At 46.1% G+C, this 19,925-nt stretch overlaps 1 protein-coding gene across 1 annotated transcript in view; it reads left to right on the top strand.

The window, feature by feature from the left end:
- Positions 1 to 19,925, top strand: part of DHX29 (DExH-box helicase 29) — a 68,243-nt gene that overhangs the window by 26,670 nt on the left and 21,648 nt on the right. The window contains exons 10-18 of the mRNA XM_040421254.1: positions 1,731 to 1,896; positions 2,241 to 2,364; positions 3,994 to 4,596; positions 6,145 to 6,288; positions 7,079 to 7,255; positions 8,669 to 8,809; positions 9,581 to 9,719; positions 10,741 to 10,861; positions 19,663 to 19,747. Of these exons, the coding sequence (XP_040277188.1) occupies positions 1,731 to 1,896; positions 2,241 to 2,364; positions 3,994 to 4,596; positions 6,145 to 6,288; positions 7,079 to 7,255; positions 8,669 to 8,809; positions 9,581 to 9,719; positions 10,741 to 10,861; positions 19,663 to 19,747 (1,700 nt within the window). The remainder of the gene's footprint in view (positions 1 to 1,730; positions 1,897 to 2,240; positions 2,365 to 3,993; positions 4,597 to 6,144; positions 6,289 to 7,078; positions 7,256 to 8,668; positions 8,810 to 9,580; positions 9,720 to 10,740; positions 10,862 to 19,662; positions 19,748 to 19,925) is intronic.

Below are 19,925 nucleotides of genomic sequence, written 5' to 3'. Positions count from 1 at the left end.
GGAGAGAAATCCGTTCAGTATGCATCAGGATGTCTTCAGTTCAGTCACTGTACGGTTTTTGGACGGAGAAAATACCGCAGCATGCCGGATCTGGCATTATTTTACATTGAAATGCCTAAGTGTTCCCGGAAAAACTGATCCGGTTTTGCGGTCTGCGCATGCGCGGACATTTAAAAATGTGAAAGAGATAAATACCGGATCCGTTTTTCCGGATGACAACCGGAGAGACTGATCCTGTATTGCAATCCGCATCCGGATCAGTCTACAAATTGTATCCGTTTGCATACAGATTGCCGGATCCGGCAGGCACTTCGGGCGACAGAACTGCCTGGCGGCATCCAGCGATTCTAGTGTGAAAGTACCCTTAGTGCACATAATATAAACTATTAACAAATTATAATGGAAAAAACAGCAACATAAAAGAACTGGGCCTTGTGTTTAAGAAAAAAAACAACATAGTGATCTATCAAAGATGCACTTTCATTGCAGGTGGGGTTTGCATGACATGTTACTAAATGGCTCATGTGACGCTGGGATTAAGGCTCCATTCACACGTCCGCAAAATGTGTCCGCATCCTTTCCGCAATTTTGCGGAAAGGGTGCAGACCCATTCATTCTCTATGGGGACGGAATGTGCTGTCCGCATCCACATTTGCGGATCCGCACTTCCGCATCCGTGCTTCAGTTTCCGCAAAAAAATAGAACATGTCCTATTCTTGTCCGCAATTGCGGACAAGAACAGGCATATTCTATTATGTCGGCAATGTGCGGTCCGCAAAATGCGGAACACACATTGCCGCTTTCCGTGTTTTGCGGATCCGTGTCTCCGTGTATCCGCAAAACACATTGCGGACGTGTGAATGGAGCCTAAAGGGGTTGTAACACTTCAGCAAATGGTATTTATAATGTAGAGGGCGTGTCTCTGCACAGTCTGAAAATGGCAGCACTGATTGGATAGAGTGAGTCTGTGCAGGGATACACCCCCAACTTGTTACCTCCCCTCTGTACCCTTACTGCAGACTGCTAGCAATTCAGAAATAATAAAGGAATTGCACAACATAGAGCCATAAGAATAGATGTTCCAGAATTGTTATTACATGGGGAATGTATGGAGCTATTAAAACAGGCATGTCAGGAGCGGTGACAGGTCCTCTTTAATACAAGGCACTTACTAATGTATTGTGATTGTCCATATTGCCTCCTTTGCTAGTTAGATTAATTTACGAAAAAAATCACAGAAATATGGTAATAATGCACTTAATAAAATAGATGCAAGCATTATATATGGACAAAGTCCTCACTCTGATGTGGTAAATTCTGAGACACTTAGCCAATATATTTTGATCAAAACACATCTGTGCCCGCCTACCAAGCGCCAAGGTGGTCTCAGGTCAGGCGGGTCCTACGCTAAACCTACCTAAGCCATTGGGCTTCCATGTTCAGGAACGCAGACCCCGCACATATAGTGTGCTGCTCCTAGTCTCCTCCATGTGCATCAAGCAACCAGTGGGAGGAGGAGCAAGCACACCTACATGTACCACCTAATCAAGGCGCTCTATTGGATAGGAAGGGCAAAAGTGCAAGAATAGTGTTGCATGCTGTGCCATTCTTGGTGTGAGAACACAAGCTCGGATTCATTCTTATGAGGCCTGATGTCAGGTAATACAATATATTTACGATATACTTATTGTTTCCCTTTTTCCGTAATCACTTTTTCATTTTAAATTCAGCTAAATCCAAACCACCTCTCGACATCCGAAACTTTGACTACACGTCTCGCAGCTGGACGGGCAAGTCTCCGAAGCAGTTTTTGATTGATTGGTGTAGGAAGCATTATCCTAAAAGTTCCAATCCCTCATTTGAGAAGGTACCTATGGGCAAGTACTGGAGAAGCAGGTAAGTGTCACCACATTATGCCATGTTCGTGTGTGGCTCTGTATTTAAACAACCTTTAATGGTATCCATTTATGGAGGAGCTGGGTGACAACCTATGCAGCACCAATACGGAGTCCGTGATGGCTCTCAGTCAGCTTCACCATATCAGTTCTGTCTAGTAAATGTCGGGAAGTATGGTATATATCCCTGGATAGTTGGCAGATTTGCCATTGAGGACTCTGGTAAAGCTGGGTGGCAGCGCTTATTATAGTTTTAAAAGAATATTTCATATAGTACCAATGTAACCATATGAAAGAATTAACGATCTGTTTGTGAAGATATTCATTTCACCTGTGTCCTTTTAGGGTGAAAATTGTGAAATCGATTGATGACGTCATGTCTGTGTGCCCTACCATCGTCACAGAGGACAGCATGCAAGCTCAGCACCTCGCCGCCACTTTAGCTCTTTATGAACTCACTAAAGGCCAAGTATGAGATTTTCTTTTACTTCTATAGGTTTTTGTTGTTTTGTTTGGGGAAAGAAAGATCAGACATGTTGGCTTTTCTCACAGGAGATAGTGTTTGCTAGAGATAACTGGCAGCAATAGATTCCTCCCTATTGGATTAAGCAGGGTGATGAATCTCCTTAACGAGACCAGTTCTGAATGGAGACTTATTGGCAATGCTCCATGGAAAACGAAAAGACGTGTCTCCCAAGAAAAAGAACCATCTCGCCAGCGCCACCTATTGGAAGCGGCTCCTTATAAGTCAAGATTCAGCTTCAACAAGCCTTGAGGTCTTCAAGGCATCGCGCTGAGCCATCCAGAATCTTCCTCTGTACTGATGAGGGGCAAGGACCCCAAAACAGCTGTCTACAGATGGATTTCAGGCTTGGCTGTATTCATTTGTCAAATCCCACGGCTTGTTGGAAAGTCTGATCTTGACTCCTAGGGGGCCACTTTCAGTAGGTGGAGCTGGCGAGATGGTTCTCTTATGAGATACCTCTTTGCATACTTTCTCTGTATTGAGAATACGAGCACGTGGTGGTGGGGGGATTGCAAGGAATAGCCATGGTCTGAGCAAACATTTATTTGACAGCTGTCTTAGGTGTAGGCTTTTAGGCAGTTCAGACCCCCTCCTATGCTAACAGACGAGGGTCCCGTTTTCTTTATTCAGTGTAGCGTTGGCTGCACCTCCTTGGTTGGTTTTCATTGAAATGAATGGGAGATTTGCATGTTGGGTTCCATATCCTCCATTTAATTTTAAAAAGAACAAAAGTTTTGTCCTCAGGATAGGTCATCGATATCAGATCAGTGGGGGTCCGACACCCGGCAACCCCACTGATCAGCTAACAGCCACCAGAAACAATACAGTGGATGAAGCAGGAGGCACAAGGTTCTGTTTGTCTGCTGTGTAGTGGCCGTGCTGGGGTACTACAGCTCAGCTCCCATTCAACTGCAGTACGCCGACACCAGAAACTACACAGTGAATAGAGGCTTATATCCGCTGTACAGTTTCCGTCTCCGGCAGCAGCCCGAAACAGCTGATCGTTGGTGGAAGCAAGCTGTCACATTGGGGGCATATGGCTAGAACCTATCCTTAGAACAGAGCCTGCAAAGCGCTGGAGGGAGAACCGTGCATGCACAGCCGCCCTCCATTCTTTTCTATAAGACTGCCGAATATAGCCGAGCGGTCTTTGAAATGAATTGGAAGCGCACCGTGCAAGCGCGGCCACTGCTCTGTTCGCTTCTATGGGGCTTACAGAAATAGCTGAACTAGAACTCCTTTGTGGGCTCTGTTCTAAGGATAGGTTCTAGCGATATGCCCCCAATGTCCAAGATGTGACAACCCCTTTAACATCACATTGGTGGGGGTGCAACACCTTGCTTCCCCCACCAATAAGCTGTTTTGGGCTGCTGCCGGAGCAGTGCGCCCTCCGGCACTTGGCGGGCTCCGTTCTAAGGATCGGTGCGGGTCTCATAGGTGAGACCTGAACCTATCAGACATTGGGGGCATATCTTAGCAATATGAGACAACCCCTTTAATGACCAATCCTTAGGATGGGCCATGAGTATAAGGATAAGATAATGAAACCATTGCTTTCTCTCTCCCGCTTAGTCCGTACATCAGCTGCTGCCTCCGACATACAGAGACGTGTGGCTGGAATGGAGCGATGCTGAGAAGAGTAAGCAGGAAAAGAACAAACTTGAAATCAACAAGCCCCGGGACCAGTTCATTGCCAAATTATTAAATAAACTGAAGCTGAGAGAGCAACAACTGAAGCCACCAAAAGTCAATAAAGTATCTGAGGACCCCGAAGACTCCTGGGAAAACCTGGCCGGAGAAGACGATCCGGAGCAGATCACTTTAGATCGGCTCCAAAAGGACAGTTTAGAGCCTGTGAGAAGCCTTTTCCTTAAGTGCCGTGATTCACCAAGGTATAAAAGGCTTCTGAGTGACCGGGAGCAGCTGCCGGTGTTTGCTCACAGGGACTATATCTTAGAAACACTGAGCCGGCACCGGGTTATCGTTGTAGCTGGTGAGACCGGCAGTGGTAAGAGTACCCAGGTGCCTCAGTTCCTACTGGAAGATCTCCTCCTAAACAAATGGGCCTCAGGGAAGTGTAACATCGTCTGCACTCAGCCTCGCAGGATATCTGCCATGAGTCTAGCCACTCGAGTGTGTGAAGAGCTGGGGTGTGAGTCTGGACCTGGAGGAAAGGTGAGAACAATCAGTCCTAAAGGCATGCTGTACCCTGAACCAAACAATGAGAAAAGTCAACTATATTCAGTTTTGGAGGAGGGTATCCTTTATTCCCACACATTTTTCAAACCAGCACCTGGATCTGAATCATTTGGTAATTGCATGTAATTAAAAATTTTAGTTTAGCCAGTGAGCTATTCAATAAAATGTATCTGCATAGCGCCACCTGCTGTTTATCTTTTCCTCATTTCTACGTCCACCTCACTGAGGAGGTCGCACGCTCTCTGTTTAAATTTCAACTGGCACCAGCCCTATCTTCTGTTAGAAGCTGTGACAGTTATAGGGCGAGATCTGCATCAGAAAGGGCACACCCACCTGAGCTGTGATAGGGAGAGAGCTGCAGCAGAAAGGACACGTCGCTTGAGCTGCTAGCCTGAAATACGGTAAATCTAGCAGAACAATTGGAGCAACGAATGGGGAGATTTCTAGATCCATGTGAGGAGGTACAGGGCTGGTTCCAGCTTTATTAGAAAGAGATTGTCATGTACTGTATGATGTCTGATTTTCATTTTTCTACATAAATGGTGGCATAACCTCTTTAACCACTTTCCATTGCAGCCATTTTTCATTTTTGTTTTAACTCCCTGCCTTCCAAGAGCCATTAAATATTTTTTTTTTTACTTTTCAGTTGCCATAAAAACAAACCTCAAAGCAATGGTGGAATTGCATTTTTTTTTTTTCTTTACATTCCAGCCCACAAATATATATGGAATGTGGAATGTAAAAAAGAAATGCAATTCCACCGTTGTTTTTGTTGCATTCACTGTGCAGTAAAAATGATGTTATAACCGTCTTCTGCGAGTCAGTACGATTACAGAGATACTAATTTATATAGTTTTATGTTTCGCTTCTTTAAAAAAAAAAAAATGTAAACCTTTTTTTTCTACGCTCTCTCACCTGCATGTACCACCGAAAAAGGTCTGGATTGACCGAATCGTTCGGTATCTGTGTTATTACCTCCATTTTATGTCATTCCTACTGGACTATTTCTGAATATTATGCACATATCAATATAATTCAAAGCATGTGGAATTACATTGTGAGTGCTGTTGAATCTGTTAAAAGGGTGGTGCAGGCCATACATATCGATGACCTATCGTCAGGGGGAGATCCTTAAACACCGCTGCAAGGGAGACGACGTGTAGTGTAATGAAGAGGAAGTAGCGCTCGCATGGAGCTATTTCCTCCCCACCGATCAGATATTGATGGCCTATCCTGACGATAGGTCATCAGTATGTATGGCCTGCACAACCCCTTTACCTTGCACAGTCCAACACTGGCAGCACTGATAGGGTAGTGTCAGGTTGTGCAGGGACACACGCCCAGCTGGTAACACCTTTCTGGACCTTTGTTGCAATCTGCTAGCTATGAATTCGTAACTTTTAGCAGGAATAATATAGGAATGGCACAACATAGAGTCATAAGAATAGATGCTCAAGAATTGTTATTTCATGGGGAATGCATGTCAGGACCAAAATTCTTCTAAAATCGCTTGTTTTTTTCTAGAGTTCTCTGTGTGGGTATCAGATTCGCATGGAATCCAGAACAGGGGAACACACCAGACTTCTGTACTGTACCACAGGAATCTTACTACGGAAGTTACAGGACGACAGTCTGCTAAAGAACATAACTCATATCATTGTGGATGAGGTAAGTCGCTGTGCACAGATTGGACGTTATTATGATTGTTATGTACAAATCTGCGGAACAAACGCGGAAGTCATGTCCCGGGATCTGTGAGCGTTCAGGCGTCCACTACTCTGCCCGACTCTTCCATAAACATGTATGATAAATCCATCCAGCCTTATTTCAGTAGGGATGGGGATAAGCGTCTACCCACGACACCACTAATCTTCAAGTAAAATAAAAGGTTGGCCAAGTTAAAGTCCAACGTACCCAATCCTCCTTTCTCCAGGGGGAGAATTATCAAAACTGGTGCAAAGGAAAACTGGCAGCAACCAATCAGATTCTACCTTTCATCTTTCAGAACGCCTTTGGAAAATGAAAGATTCAATCTGATTGGTTCCTATAGGCAACTAAGCCCGTTTTCCTCGTCTTGATAAATCTCCGCCTAAATGCCTAAGTCTGGACTCTGCTTTGCTTCAGTGCCCTCATATTTTTACAGCCTGTTAACAAATGCTATATTTTCAGACTTTCCAGTGAATGTGAGGACCTCGCTGTTCATAATAAACCTTTATATTATATATATATTTTTTTTTTAGTTATCGCTATTCTGTCACTATTCTGATCTGACATGAATACCGTGGAGAGATTGTCTGCAGAATGCATGGTCTTAGTACGGTATTTGGGTGTATAATGCTATCCGCTCCCTAAAATCTCTCTCAGGCATGCAGGTGCCCAAGTAGAGAAATCCTTTTATACCTATGGGTTTGCTGCTTATGTTTCTCTAACTGTAGATGATTTTTCTGGTTTATTACAGGTACATGAAAGAACAGTGCAGTCTGACTTCCTGCTCATCATCCTCAGAGAGATCCTGCACAAGCGTTCAGACCTGCACCTCATACTCATGAGCGCCACCGTGGACAGCGCCAAGTTTTCCACCTACTTCTCACACTGCCCCATCATAAGGATATCTGGAAGGACTTACCCAGTTGAGGTATGTGCATAGTGGTTACAGGGTTCCTCCCTTCTTAGCCTTTCATGACTGAGATTATGGGTAGGGGGAGTTACAGAAGCAGCTGAGCAGGCTGTGCTGCATCGTTTTCCGTAAAGGCTATTTTTATATATATTTTTATAATTTCATTTTACTCATTTTGGACTAAAAATAATTTTTTCAATTGGCCTTTATTAAAAATGTTCAGCCGTTTCTGAACAAGGGTTAAAAATCAGTCCGTTTTCCTTGAATCCTGTCATCTGACAGCTCATGTGTAGCTCTCTGATCTCCTGACCTCATAAACACTCATTATAGCTACATTCTTATCAGACTGAAACTTAACTAAATAAGTGTTTACGAGCTCAGGAGATAAGAGCTACACATTAGCCGTCTGATGACAGGATTCAAAGAGAATAGACTGTGACAGCTTGCAAACAGACTGATTTTTAACCCTTGTACCTCAGAACCGGCTGAACATTTTTAATAAATATTAATTGAATACATTTAATTTTAGCCCAAAATGTCTAAAATACAGTAATAAAAAATGCCGCCGAAGGTGTGCATAGCCTTTAAAGAGTTTTTCCGAGATTTTGATACTGATGACTTATCTTCAGGGGACTCCCACCAATCAGACTCCGCCTCCCCCACCCCCACAGTATCATAAAGGGGGATTCCAGTTTAACAAACTAAGTTTACTTGTTGTATAATGAAAAGTTATAGAACTCTACTTTTTTTTTTAGATATCTGTTTATTGTCATAAAAATCTGTGTTGGTCATGTGATGCTCACGCAGATGTACAGCTCAATACAGTTTTCAGACTAAGGCCCTATTCAAACGACCGTGGATCCTCAAAACAAGGGCATTGGCAGTGTGCACCCCACCTGCGTGCGTCCGGGTCCATGCGGCTGCGCTGCTAAAGATAGGACATGTCCTATCTTTGGCCACATCTTGCAGATCCATTGAAGTCAATGGATCTGCACAGTCATGTGGGGTGCACACAGCCAGTGTCCGTGCGTTGCGGATCCGCAGCTTGTGGTCCACAAAACAGACACGGCCATGTGAATACACCCTTATACTTGCTATTTTTATACACTGGGGGGAAACAGGCTACTATTGAATGACTGCAAGCAGAGATCTTGAAAAACTGTGAGGCATTGATAGAGAAAGTACATTGGATATTGTATTAGGGTACTTTCACATTAGCGGCAGGGGGACTCTGGCAGGCTGTTGCAGCGGGTGAACAGCCTGTCGGATCCGTCCTGCCGCTAGTTCACGCGTGCCCCCGGACTGCCGCTCCGTCCCCATTGACTATAATGGGGGCGGAGTTCCGGCGGCGGCACGGCAGAGCACGGTGAGAGGCAGCCGTACTGCATGCATTTCTTGCGTGCTTATAATCGTGGATTGTGGCTCCTGCAGGTTTTTCATTTGGAAGACATCGTTGAGGAAACAGGGTTTATCCTGGAACAGGACTCCGAGTATTGTCAGAAATTCTTAGAGGACGAAGAAGAAATAACCCTTAATGTCACCAGCAAAGGAGGAGGCAGCCAAAAATACCAGGTGACGGTCAAAATGAAGGGTCTTGACATATTGCTCAGTAGTGGAAATAAAGTTTTATGAATTCTAGGTAATGGTGAGTTTCTACACATCTGCGTTTTTGCTGTCCGGTTTAGAGATCCGGCGTGGGATCTCAAAACCACAGCAAAAAGCACCTTTTTGAATAATACATCCTGCTGCATCCGTTCTGAACGGATCCGGTTGTATTATATTGAAAATGAAAAAAACGGATCTGGCACTAAAACCAAGTTATTGGGTCCCAGTTCCTGTTTTTTTCATGTCCGATTAGGCACCATTGACTTACATGGTTTTTGGTGCCGGATCCGGCTTCTTCAGTTACCCATGCCGCTCACAAAAATCTTGCTTGCATGGGAACGCAACAAACCGGAACAGAATGCATTCTGGTGCACTGGTTCCAATTTGTTCAGTTTTGTCCCCATTGACAATGAATGGGGACAAAACTGAAGCGTTGTTCTGCGGTTTTGAGACCCTGTGTCGGATATCAAAACCGGACAGCACAACGCCGATGTGAAAGTAGCCTTACACCTTTGATCACCAACCAATTACAGCATGCTCAAGATTTTCCATCTGAATTCAGTGCAACATCGCCCTCTGGTGGACACCTCTGTGTTGCAAGAGGCGCAAACAATTTAAGCACATTGATTTATATGCAATTTCTATTAAGTTTAGGAGTCCTAACACCATTCTCCCTTCAATGGCACACTTTATAAAAAATGACCCCCATAAGGTGACAGTACAGTTTTTTCCTTATAGGAGTTTATTCCTGTTGGTTCTGTGATGGATGTAAACCCGTCATATAAGAAGTTTTCAGCCCGGACACAGCACGCTGTCCTATACATGAACCCTAACAAAATAAATCTGGACCTGATCCTGGAGTTGCTGGTGTTCCTGGGTACGTCAATGTTTTGTGTTCTGATCATTAAAGGGGTTGTCTAATCACAGACAATGGGGGCATATCGCTAGGATATGCCCCCATTGTTTTATAGGTGCGGGTCTCACTGCTGGGACCCGCACCTATATCTGGAACAGAGCCCTGCAAGGTGGTGGCTGGAGGACTCCGGTCCGGCCACCACCAAGCGCACTCGCCATAGAAGTGAATAGGAGCGCACCGCGCATGACCGGCCACCACTCCCATTCACTTCTGTGGGCCCGACGGAAATAGCCGAGCCAGGGCTTGGCTATTTTCTGCGGCCCCATAGGAAATGAATGGAGGGTGGCTGCGGATGCTCAGTGTGCCCTCCAACACTTTTGGGGCTCCGTTCTCGATATAGGTGCGGGTCCCAGTGGTCCCAGTCCTAGCGATATGCCCCCATTGTCTGTGATGAGACAACCCCTTTAATACCATTGCTTCATCGTTATATCAGTTTCTTGGAAAGCTGAAGGCCACACACCCAACATGGCCACCATTACTATTTTCACAGGGGAATTTCGCACACCTCTAAATGCCAAATCTGCTAGTTACGTAGCAATGTCTCACTTTATAGCAAGACAAATATGCCATTTAGGAATGTGGGAAAGCTGGGTGATAACAGCCTTGAGAACCTGAGAGGAGGATCCTGAACGGAGGACCTCCACCTCCCTCCATTAACTCAAAATTCACTAACAGTGTACATGGCAAGGGGTTTTTGAACTGGACACACCCCCTGACATGCCTGTTTTAGTAAATAACTTTATACCTAAAAACAAATATTAAAAAATTCTTGAGCATCTTTTATTAGCACTGTGTAATGTGGCAGCCCTCTGTTATTCCTCCTGGATTGGAAATATAGGAATCCATAGAATGTTCAGCCTATGCATTTTGACAGTTATGCCACGATACATGACTAAATTGGTCCATCGCCTTCTGTTTCTTTATGCTTTTTACTGCAAAGTCCTACCTTTGTTACTATAATCTCTGCTTTTTGTGCCACCAGACAGAAGTATACAGTACAGAAATGTAGAGGGAGCGGTGCTGATCTTCTTACCCGGCCTGGCTGATATTCAGCAACTGTATGACCTTCTATCCTCTGACAAGAGGTTCAATGACCGGCGGAGGTAAAGGACAGGATAAAACTCTATTTCTAAAGTGTCAGAAATAAGCCTTAGCTGTTGCCAACATCTTTGCTCCTTTCTGTAGGGGGTTGGTATTTGCACACTGCTGGGGACACGTTGCATAGTACGCAGCCTTTTAAAGGGAACCTGTCACATTGAACATGGTGTCTGATCTGTTATAGAGCAGGAGGAGCTGAGCAGATTGATATATAGTTTTGTGGGAAAAGATTCAGTGTAACCTGTAATTTGAATTCATTTTTCCATCACATTATACACTGCTCATTTCCATGGTTACGACCACCCAGCAATCCATCAGTGGTGACCTTGCTTGCACACTATGGGAAAAACCACCAACCTCTTTGGTGGCCGGGACCGTTGGAGCGCACATAGGCTAGTGCTTTTTCCTATAGCGTGCAGGCATGACCGCCACTGATGGATTGCAGGGTGGTCGTAACCATGGTAACGAGCAGTGTATAATGTGATGGAAAAATAAATCCTGCCAGCAAAGGAAGCAATGTGGATTATAACAATATATTAGTAAGTGCCTTGTATGAACTTTATCTACATGATAAATGCTATGTGCTGAAGTCACACAACCCCTTTAAATTCCTGCTCATTCTGGGCTTTAAAGTCCAGGAGGCGGTCTTATCGATGACGGACAGCCTTCCCTCTATGACTTGTATACAGAGATAGCTGTCAATCACTGATAGGACCGCCTCCCGGACTTCAAAGCCCAGAATGAGCAGGAAGTAAAATGAATAAATTACAAGTTTTACTGAATCTTATCCCATGCAACTATATAGCTCGTCCTGATCTATAACCTGCTGCATGTAGCTTACATTGAATTATTGCATTTTCATAGTGACAGATTCCCTTTAAATAGAATAGTCACAGCTTTCTGTGTAGTTGTAGACAGTTGTATGTCCTCCCTCAGCAACAGCTTGGTGTGCAGGCAGAAGGCGTCGCCATAGAAATTTAAGTCGCAAATGCACGTTCAGTAAAATTCACACAAAACAGGTATGTCACTTAAAGGGGTTGTCTCACTTGAGCAAATGGCATTTATCATGTAGAGAAAGTTAATACAAGGCACTTCCTAATGTATTGTGATTGTCCATATTGCTTCCTCTGCTGGCTGGATTCATTTTCTATCACGTTATACACTGCTCGTTTCCATGGGTTACGAGTAGGGATGAGCGAATCGACTACGGATGCTTCATCCGAAGTCGATTCGCATAAAATTTACGAAGTTATTACCCGAAGTCTCGCGAGACTTTACGAACTAATAACTTCGGCTCATCGGCGCCAATACATAATAAATACTGTACGGCGCATGCGCACTTCGCTCAACGAAGCCGCTGCCAGGAGTCCGCGGCGCATCAGTCTGAGCCTAGTGCGCAGGCGCCGGATCTAGCAGAGGGACGGGAGGATTGCGGAGGCGGGGCTGAGGTGAGGAAGGCGGCGCTGGGCACCAGACGGCGAGGGGTGCAGGCGGGCACCCTGGGTTAACGTAAAACCCCTTGGGCACCTTAGGTAGGTGAGTGACAGCTTATAAAAACCATTTTTTTGGGCTAATAGAACCACAAGCAGGTTTAATAAGGGCAGTTTAGGATTCGTGTTATTAGTACGGACCTGGCCATATGTTTAGCTTATAGGGCTCAAATCTCATGACAGAATCCCTTTAAATCCCAAGCCTATTTTTGCAAATCTGACATGTGTCACTTTATGTGGTAATAACTTTGAAACGCTTTTACGTATGCAAGAAATTCTGAGATTGTTTTCTCGTGATACATTGTACTTTGTGACAGTGGTAAATTTGAGTCAATATATTTCACCTTTATTTATAAAATAATCAAAAATTTGGAAAAATTCTCAATTTTCTAAATTAGAATTTCTCTACTTTTAAGACAGATAGTAATACCTCATAAAATAGTTATCAGTCATCATTCCCCATATGTCTGCTTTATGTTGGCATCATTTTGTAAATGTCATTTTATTTTTTTAGGACGTTAGAAGGTTTAGAAGTTTAAAAGCTATTTTTCAAATTTTCAACAAAATTTCCAAAAGCATTTTTTTAAGCACCAATTCAGTTATAAAGTGATTTTGAGGGGCTTACGTAATGGAAACCACCCATAAATGACCCCATTTTAGAAACTACACCCCTTAAATGATTCAAAACTGATTTTACAAACTTTGTTAACCCTTAAGGTGTTCCACATGAATGAAAGGAAAATGGAGGTGAAATTTCGGACGTGACGCGCACGGATTATATTTCAGCGGCAGAAGAGCTCTTGCGCTCTCACTCAGGTCCCTCTGCGCCCTGGCCGACCGACAGGGAAGGGAGCAAAGGAGGACACACAGGGAAGGGAGCAAAGGAGGCTCTCCCCTATCTGTGATCCGCTGGTGTCCGGGCTCTTAGGGGGTTAATAACTTCCCTGACAGGAGTGGGGGGTGCGCTCTGGCGCGAATCCTTTCCGCCACCCCCTCCCTCCCCCAGAAGCCGCTGGGCCCCGCCCTCTCCTGGACACCTTAACCCCTTCTGGCCAGCCACTGACTGCCAGCACCTGATTATTCTGAGGATTCTATCTCCGTACAGGTGCCTCCAAGTTATACCAGTTAACCCCTTCCTGCCTTTCTGCCCACTTGATGTTGGGCATCCAAGTTTTATAAAAAAAAAAAAATATAGAAATATGTGCGTTCATACGGGCCCCCCTCAGCCTCCTCACCGCAAGACCACCCTGTCTGTGTGGTACCAGGCTGGGCCCGTTTCCTATACGGACAAAGGAGGACATCTCATAGTTCCCAATCCGCCCTCCAGGGTCGTTGGTTGATAATCCTCCTCCTGCGCAGATCCACTGAGGACAGCTGAAGTATTCCCAATCCACATTCTGGGTCGTGTGGTTGATAGTTCTCCAGCTCACTCCAGTACAGGACCTCTGGATTCCCAATCCGTCCTCCGGGGCCGTTTGGTTGATAATTCTCCAGCGCACTCCAGTACAGGACCTCTGGATTCCCAATCCGTCCTCCAGGCCGTTTGGTTGATAATTCGCCACCAGCGCGATCCGGTGCAGACCTCTGAAAATTCCCATTACATCCTCCGGGGTCGTCTGGTTGATAAAATCCACCTGCGCCATCCAGCGCAGACCCTCTGGAAGTTCTCATTCCATCCTCCGGGGTCGTCTGGTTGATAATCCTCCACCTGCACGATCAAATGGTGGACCTCTGGATTTTCCCAATCACCCTCCGGGGTCATTTGGTTGAATAAGCACCGCCTGCGCACTCCACTGGTGGATCTCCGGACTTCCTAATCTCCCTCTGGGGTTGTTTGGTTGATATACACTGCCTGCGCAATCCAGTGAGTGAACCTCTAGAAGTTCCCATTCCACCCCCGGGCCTGCGACTGCCATGGACAAGATTCTGAGAGTTAAGACTGCACACAACGGCCAGAGCAGGATATTTTCCTCCTCAGTTTCCTCCACACCCCCACCCTTCCTCCCTAGGGTCACGCTCAGACGCACCCTCCTTTCCCTGGAGAGGTTCGGTCCAAAGAAGGGATCAGTGGTTCGGTCTCTGCCGTGATCCCGGTGCGATCTTCCAAGATGCGTCCGAGGTAGACAGCAGTACTTGTCGTATGCATTACCCCCTTCCGTAGGCGGCGTATTTGCACTATTACTGGAGGCAGCACTCCCTTGGATATTACCTCCCTCCATTGGGGTCTAACCTCACTAGAACTGTTTCAGTGCCGGCAGCAGGCGTTCCCCCTTTTGGTAGGTGGCGGAACTGCATTCCCACTGGGGACAGTACTTACTGTAGCAATTAGCCTCTTCCATAGGTGGCGCTATGGCATTATCCCTGGTTCAGTGTTTACTGTATGTCTTACCCCCTTACATAGGTGGGGTATTTATACGGGACTCTCCATATGCCTTGCCCTTTCCGTAAGAGGCGTCTTCTCTCTACTTGGATTCGGTTCCTGCTAGATGCATTACTGCATTGCCACCCTTCATGGTGGAGTACTTGCACTACCACTGAGTGCAGTGCTTGCCGCAAGCATTACCCCCTTTCATTGGTGGGATAATTGCAACATTGCCCCTTCCACAAGTGATCCACTACCGTGGGGAATGAGTACACATCTTTGATGTTGCACTTCAACTACGCCACGGCTATAGATGCCTTAGCTTCTTCTACAACTGGAGCGTAGCGAGTATCGATACACGCTGGTGCCCTGTACTCTTCTTCTAATGGTATTTCGGTGTCGCCAGTGGATACTGTGGCTGTTTCCACGTTGTGTCCTTTTCCTTTGGTGCCGATTTGGGGCTTGAATATGACAACCTCTCTCCTCAGGGGGTTGCCCAGCGTCACTCATGTGTCCTTGCGTCCCCTATATCCATGGTCCTTCACTGTCCCAATATGTGTCTTCAACAATATGTAGTGCGTACACCATGGCACGTACTATTGTGATTACGTTCCAGCAAGTCGAGTGTTACACTGACTCTATTCCCTATCCACCATTTTTTGTGGGAAGTGGTTGTGCTGGCACTCTGGTTTAGCATTGCAGCGTGTTCTCCTCCGCTGATGCAGATTTTTTACGCTGTTACTAGCGTTCGCAGTGGGGCAATCCCTCAGGTAGTGGTTCTACCCTGACGCTGGCTTGGCGGTTGTTCCTGTCCAACGCCCTTCCCAGGTGGAGTGTTTTAGGTTAGCTCTCCTTTCCTGGGGCAGTATGGTACCATGGCCTCTACCGGATTTCTCTAGTCTGCCCCTCAGTTTGTGCTGATGGGGCACGCTGCAGCTCCTACGTTATGGGGGTCCTAGAGTAGCCATTACATACTCTGGCTCCTCCTGCACGGCTCCTTCGTCAGGTGACGAATTCTTCTAACGTTAAATTCGGTGGCGTACGCTGCATGGCCTCCTCCTTAGGCAGAGTATGGCACCGTCACTTTCATCCGGTGGCTACTTCTGTGTAGTGCCAGTCTCAAATGGGGAATGGGCTTCGCCCTGCCATTTTTTCCTTGCGTTTTTTCTCTTCTTTCTCTGGCTCAGGGTTCACGGCCACTCCGCAAACCTTGGTAGCTCCTACGTTACTACTTCCTCTCATCTATGTTGATGCAGGGTATTGGTTCTGTGTTTGTTTTTTTTTCTTCCAAGTCCTGTTCCGGACCGACTGTTGGGCTGCCTGTGACGTTTTTTTCCAACTCCTACCCGTTGGTCCTGGGTGTACTACCCGTATCTACAACTACCTTTCTCAAGACTTGACTAGTGACTGCCATGTCAGTCCAATGTAGTCATGCCTTTTCACTGCACGTTCCGTGGCTAGGCTACGAGACTCACCACGCCAAGCTGAGCAGGGGTGCTGTCACGACTGTGGATAGAGTTTCGTTCCTGAAACGGAACACCCCTTCTATTCTTCCTCCTCAAGGCAGGAGTTTTTTCTCTCATCTTGGTCTGGTCGAAATTTCCGTCGAGCAGTGTTGCTCCTCCGTCAATACACGGTCGTTGACGGAACTCCACCGCCGGTGATTCTCATATCGTCTCTACTTTTACCTATCCAATGTGTTGTTTCCTTGGCTTGCGTTTGGACATGTCTCATCAGGCGCTCCCTTCTCAGTAGTTTATCAGCCAGCTTCTCAGTCTCCCCACAAGCCTCTTCGGCTCGGGGGACATTGGTGGACCACTTACCGTTTCCGTGGAGCGCTTCCCTTTAGCAGGGGTGGATCCTGCGGTCCTGGGTTTTTTGGTTGGCCATTAGTTCTTTGCTGGGGCGGTTTCGGCACTGTGTATCCTTTCCAGCGTCCTCTGACTCACCCGGGGCCCATAATACCTTCCTTCAGGGAATGGCACATACGGTTTCTCCATGCCGTCCTCCTTTACCATCTTGGGATCTGACCTTAGTTCTTTCAGCGCTCCGGAATTCTCCCCTTAAACCCTTGCGGGAGATGTCACTCCGACTCCTGTCCTGGAAGGTGTTTTTTTTCTTGTGGCTATCGCATCCTTTAGATGGGTGTCCGGGTTGGGGCGCTCTCTTGCAGAGAACCTTTTGGTTCTAACAGGGATAAGCGGTTTCCCGGTCTGTTCATTTCTTTCTTCCGACGGCGGACTCTAATTTTTTGTCATCCTGGAGGGTCCTCGCAAGGCATTGGCGGCCTCCAGGGTGGCAATTGCACGTCTGCATTTGCTTAAGCGTACTGCACCCAGGGTCCCGCTCTTCGGTGTCACGGCTCACTCCACCAGAGCGGTGGGCGCTCTTGGGCTCGGAGGATTCAAAGTTCGGCTGTGCAGTTGTGCAGGGTGGATACTGTCCTCCTTACGCACATTCACAACATTTTGCCAGATGCATACTTATGCATCGGCGGGCGCCGCCTTTGGACCCCTTGGTCTTGCAGGAGGCAGTTCTTAGTTACCTGCAGGGGCGCTTGCTCCATGGGTCTGTTGTTTTTCTTCCCTGTGGACTGCTTTCGGACGTCCCACGGTCTCTGTGTCCCCCAATGAATATGGGCGAGAAAACGAGATTTTTGTAAAACTTACCAGTAAAATCTCTTTCTCGCTCTTCATTGGGGGACACAGCACCCACCCAGTATTGTTGTTCGGCCACAGTTGTGGCTGTTGCTGGTTAGAACCTGGTTTGGTTCTTGGCATTGTTGCTGTTACACGTTTTTTCGTTGGTTTTCTTGCTTCTCCTACTGCTTCTCACAAACTGAAGCTCTCTCTCCAGGCTGGAGGGGGTATAGCTGCCAGGGGAGGAGCTAACAGCTTTTACTAGTGTCAACGCCTTCTAGAGGACATAGCTATACCCACGGTCTCTGTGTCCCCCAATGAAGAGCGAGAAAGAGATTTTACTGGTAAGTTTTACAAAAATCTTGTTTTTTCTTTCAACACAGCAAGGGTTAACAGCAAAATAAACCTCATTATACATTACTCTGATTCTACAGTTTACAGAAATGCCCCATATGTGGCGGTAAACTGCTCTATGGGCACGTGGCAATGGTCAGAAGGAAAGGAGCGCCATATGGAATTTGGAGGCAGATTTTGGTAAAATGTTTTTTAGGCACGATTTTGTATTTGAAGAGACCCAGACGTACCCCTACAGTGGAAACCCTCAAAAAGTGACCCAATTTTGGAAACAACACCCTTCAAAGAATATATTAAAGGAGGTACTGACCACTTTGACCCCCTAAGCGTTTTACGGAATTTGGAAACACTTGGCTGTGAAAATGAAAAGTTTTGTTTCTTCTAATAAAATGTTGCTTTAGCCCCAAATGTTTACATTTTCACAAGGGGTAACAGAAGAAAAAGCACCCCATAATTTGTTACCCATTTTCTCCTGAATGCGGCAACACCCCATATGTGGGGACACATGGCAGGACTCAGAAAGAAAGGAGCGCCATATGGCTTTTGCAGCGCAGATTTTGATGGATTGGTTTACGGGTGCCATTGGTTTTAATTTTTTAGATGATTGTCTTACATGGGGGCTCATTTTTTGTGGGATGAGGTGACTGTTTGATTGGTAGCATTTTGGGGTACATAAGACTTTTTGATCGCTTTGTATTAAACTTTTTGGGAGGCAAGGTGACCAGAAAATAGCTTTTTTGAAACTAGTTTTATTTTTTTATTTTTTACGGTGTTCACCTGACGGGGTGGATCATGTAATATTTTTATAGAGCCCCTCGATACGGACTTTATTTTTTTTTATTTTTTCATTTTATTTTTTGTCCCACTCTGGGACTTCAACTTTTGGGGGTCTGATCCGCTTTACAATGCATCACAATACTTCTGTATTGTAATGCATTGGCTGTAAGTGTATTACTCACTGTAATAAGCTTACAGCTTCCTGCCTGTGAGATCCAGGGGGCTGGATCTCACAGGCTCCCACAGATGGCAGCCACGATACCTAAGGAAGGCATCGGGCTGCCTTCCCTGCCATTGGGTCCCCGTCACAGCAGTGTGGGGACCCGATGGCCAGCCCTCATCAGGCAGGTTACCGCACGTGCCGCGCACAGCGCGGACCACGGCAGTTCAAGGGTTAATGCGCCGGCATCTGTGTTTTCATCGATGCCAGCGCATACAGCAGGGGTCCGGCTATCTGACTGCCTGACCCCCGCAGCTCTACGGCACTGGGATTTGTGACCCTGATACCAGAGCCGTACATGTACGGCGCTGGTATCCTACGGGTTAAAGTAACACTGTCATCAAATACTAGCCCCGTTTTCCCCACCCATTGTTGGCGTTCAAGACCAGCTCTGGGTTTTGGCCCTAGTGCCACATTTTTACAATGCACCCATCAGTGGTGTAGAGCTTTTGTTCCATTTACTTATCCTCTTTCATGTGTGTAAAAGTGGCCATACACCTTTACAAGCTGTTGACGACGACACTCCCCACTCCCTCACACACCTGCATGCCTGCTTGGCCGTGTGTGTGTGTTCATTGGGGAATGAGGAGAAAACCACTGCCATGAACCTCTCTACTACTGCTATACCCAGGTTTGACTGACAATAAATTAATAAGTATGGTGGGCATTAAAAGGGTTGTCCCATCTCTGCCTTTCAAAGTCAAGATGTGAATAACACAGAGTAAGTGGAGGTCCGGGGCGTTTAAATTACGGAAATGGCTAGATTGTTGTGCTACGCTTTTTTCATAGCTACAGAAACAGCGAGCCACTCTGATATTTCCATAAGTCAGGCCATCAGGGGCCAGCACTTACTGGGGGTTATTCCCATCTCATAACATGAAAGGCCAGGATTGGACAACCCCTTTAAGACTGTATTGGTCTGGTCAGTGAATGCTTGATCTGATTTTATTTTTATTTTTTTAAGGTACAAGTTGATTGCACTTCACTCCATCCTTTCCAGTCAGGACCAGGCTGAAGCATTTGTACTTCCTCCAGCAGGAACAAGAAAGGTATGGATATCCATGGCGGTGGAGTATGAGTCCTATTACACCGGCCGAGAAATGAAGCAGTTATGGTGAACAAATGCTCATTCCCAATATGGCCCATGTAAAGGTGCTGCCGATCGGCCAAGAAATGACCAAAAATCGAATTTGTCGGGTGATTGCATCTTTCATACAGCAGAATATT

The sequence above is a fragment of the Bufo bufo genome, chromosome 2, assembly GCF_905171765.1.
Source record: "Bufo bufo chromosome 2, aBufBuf1.1, whole genome shotgun sequence".
NCBI classification, from domain to species: Eukaryota; Metazoa; Chordata; class Amphibia; order Anura; family Bufonidae; genus Bufo; species Bufo bufo.
Note: the sequence above shows the minus strand (reverse complement) of the source record. Positions and strands in the feature narration are given on the sequence as shown.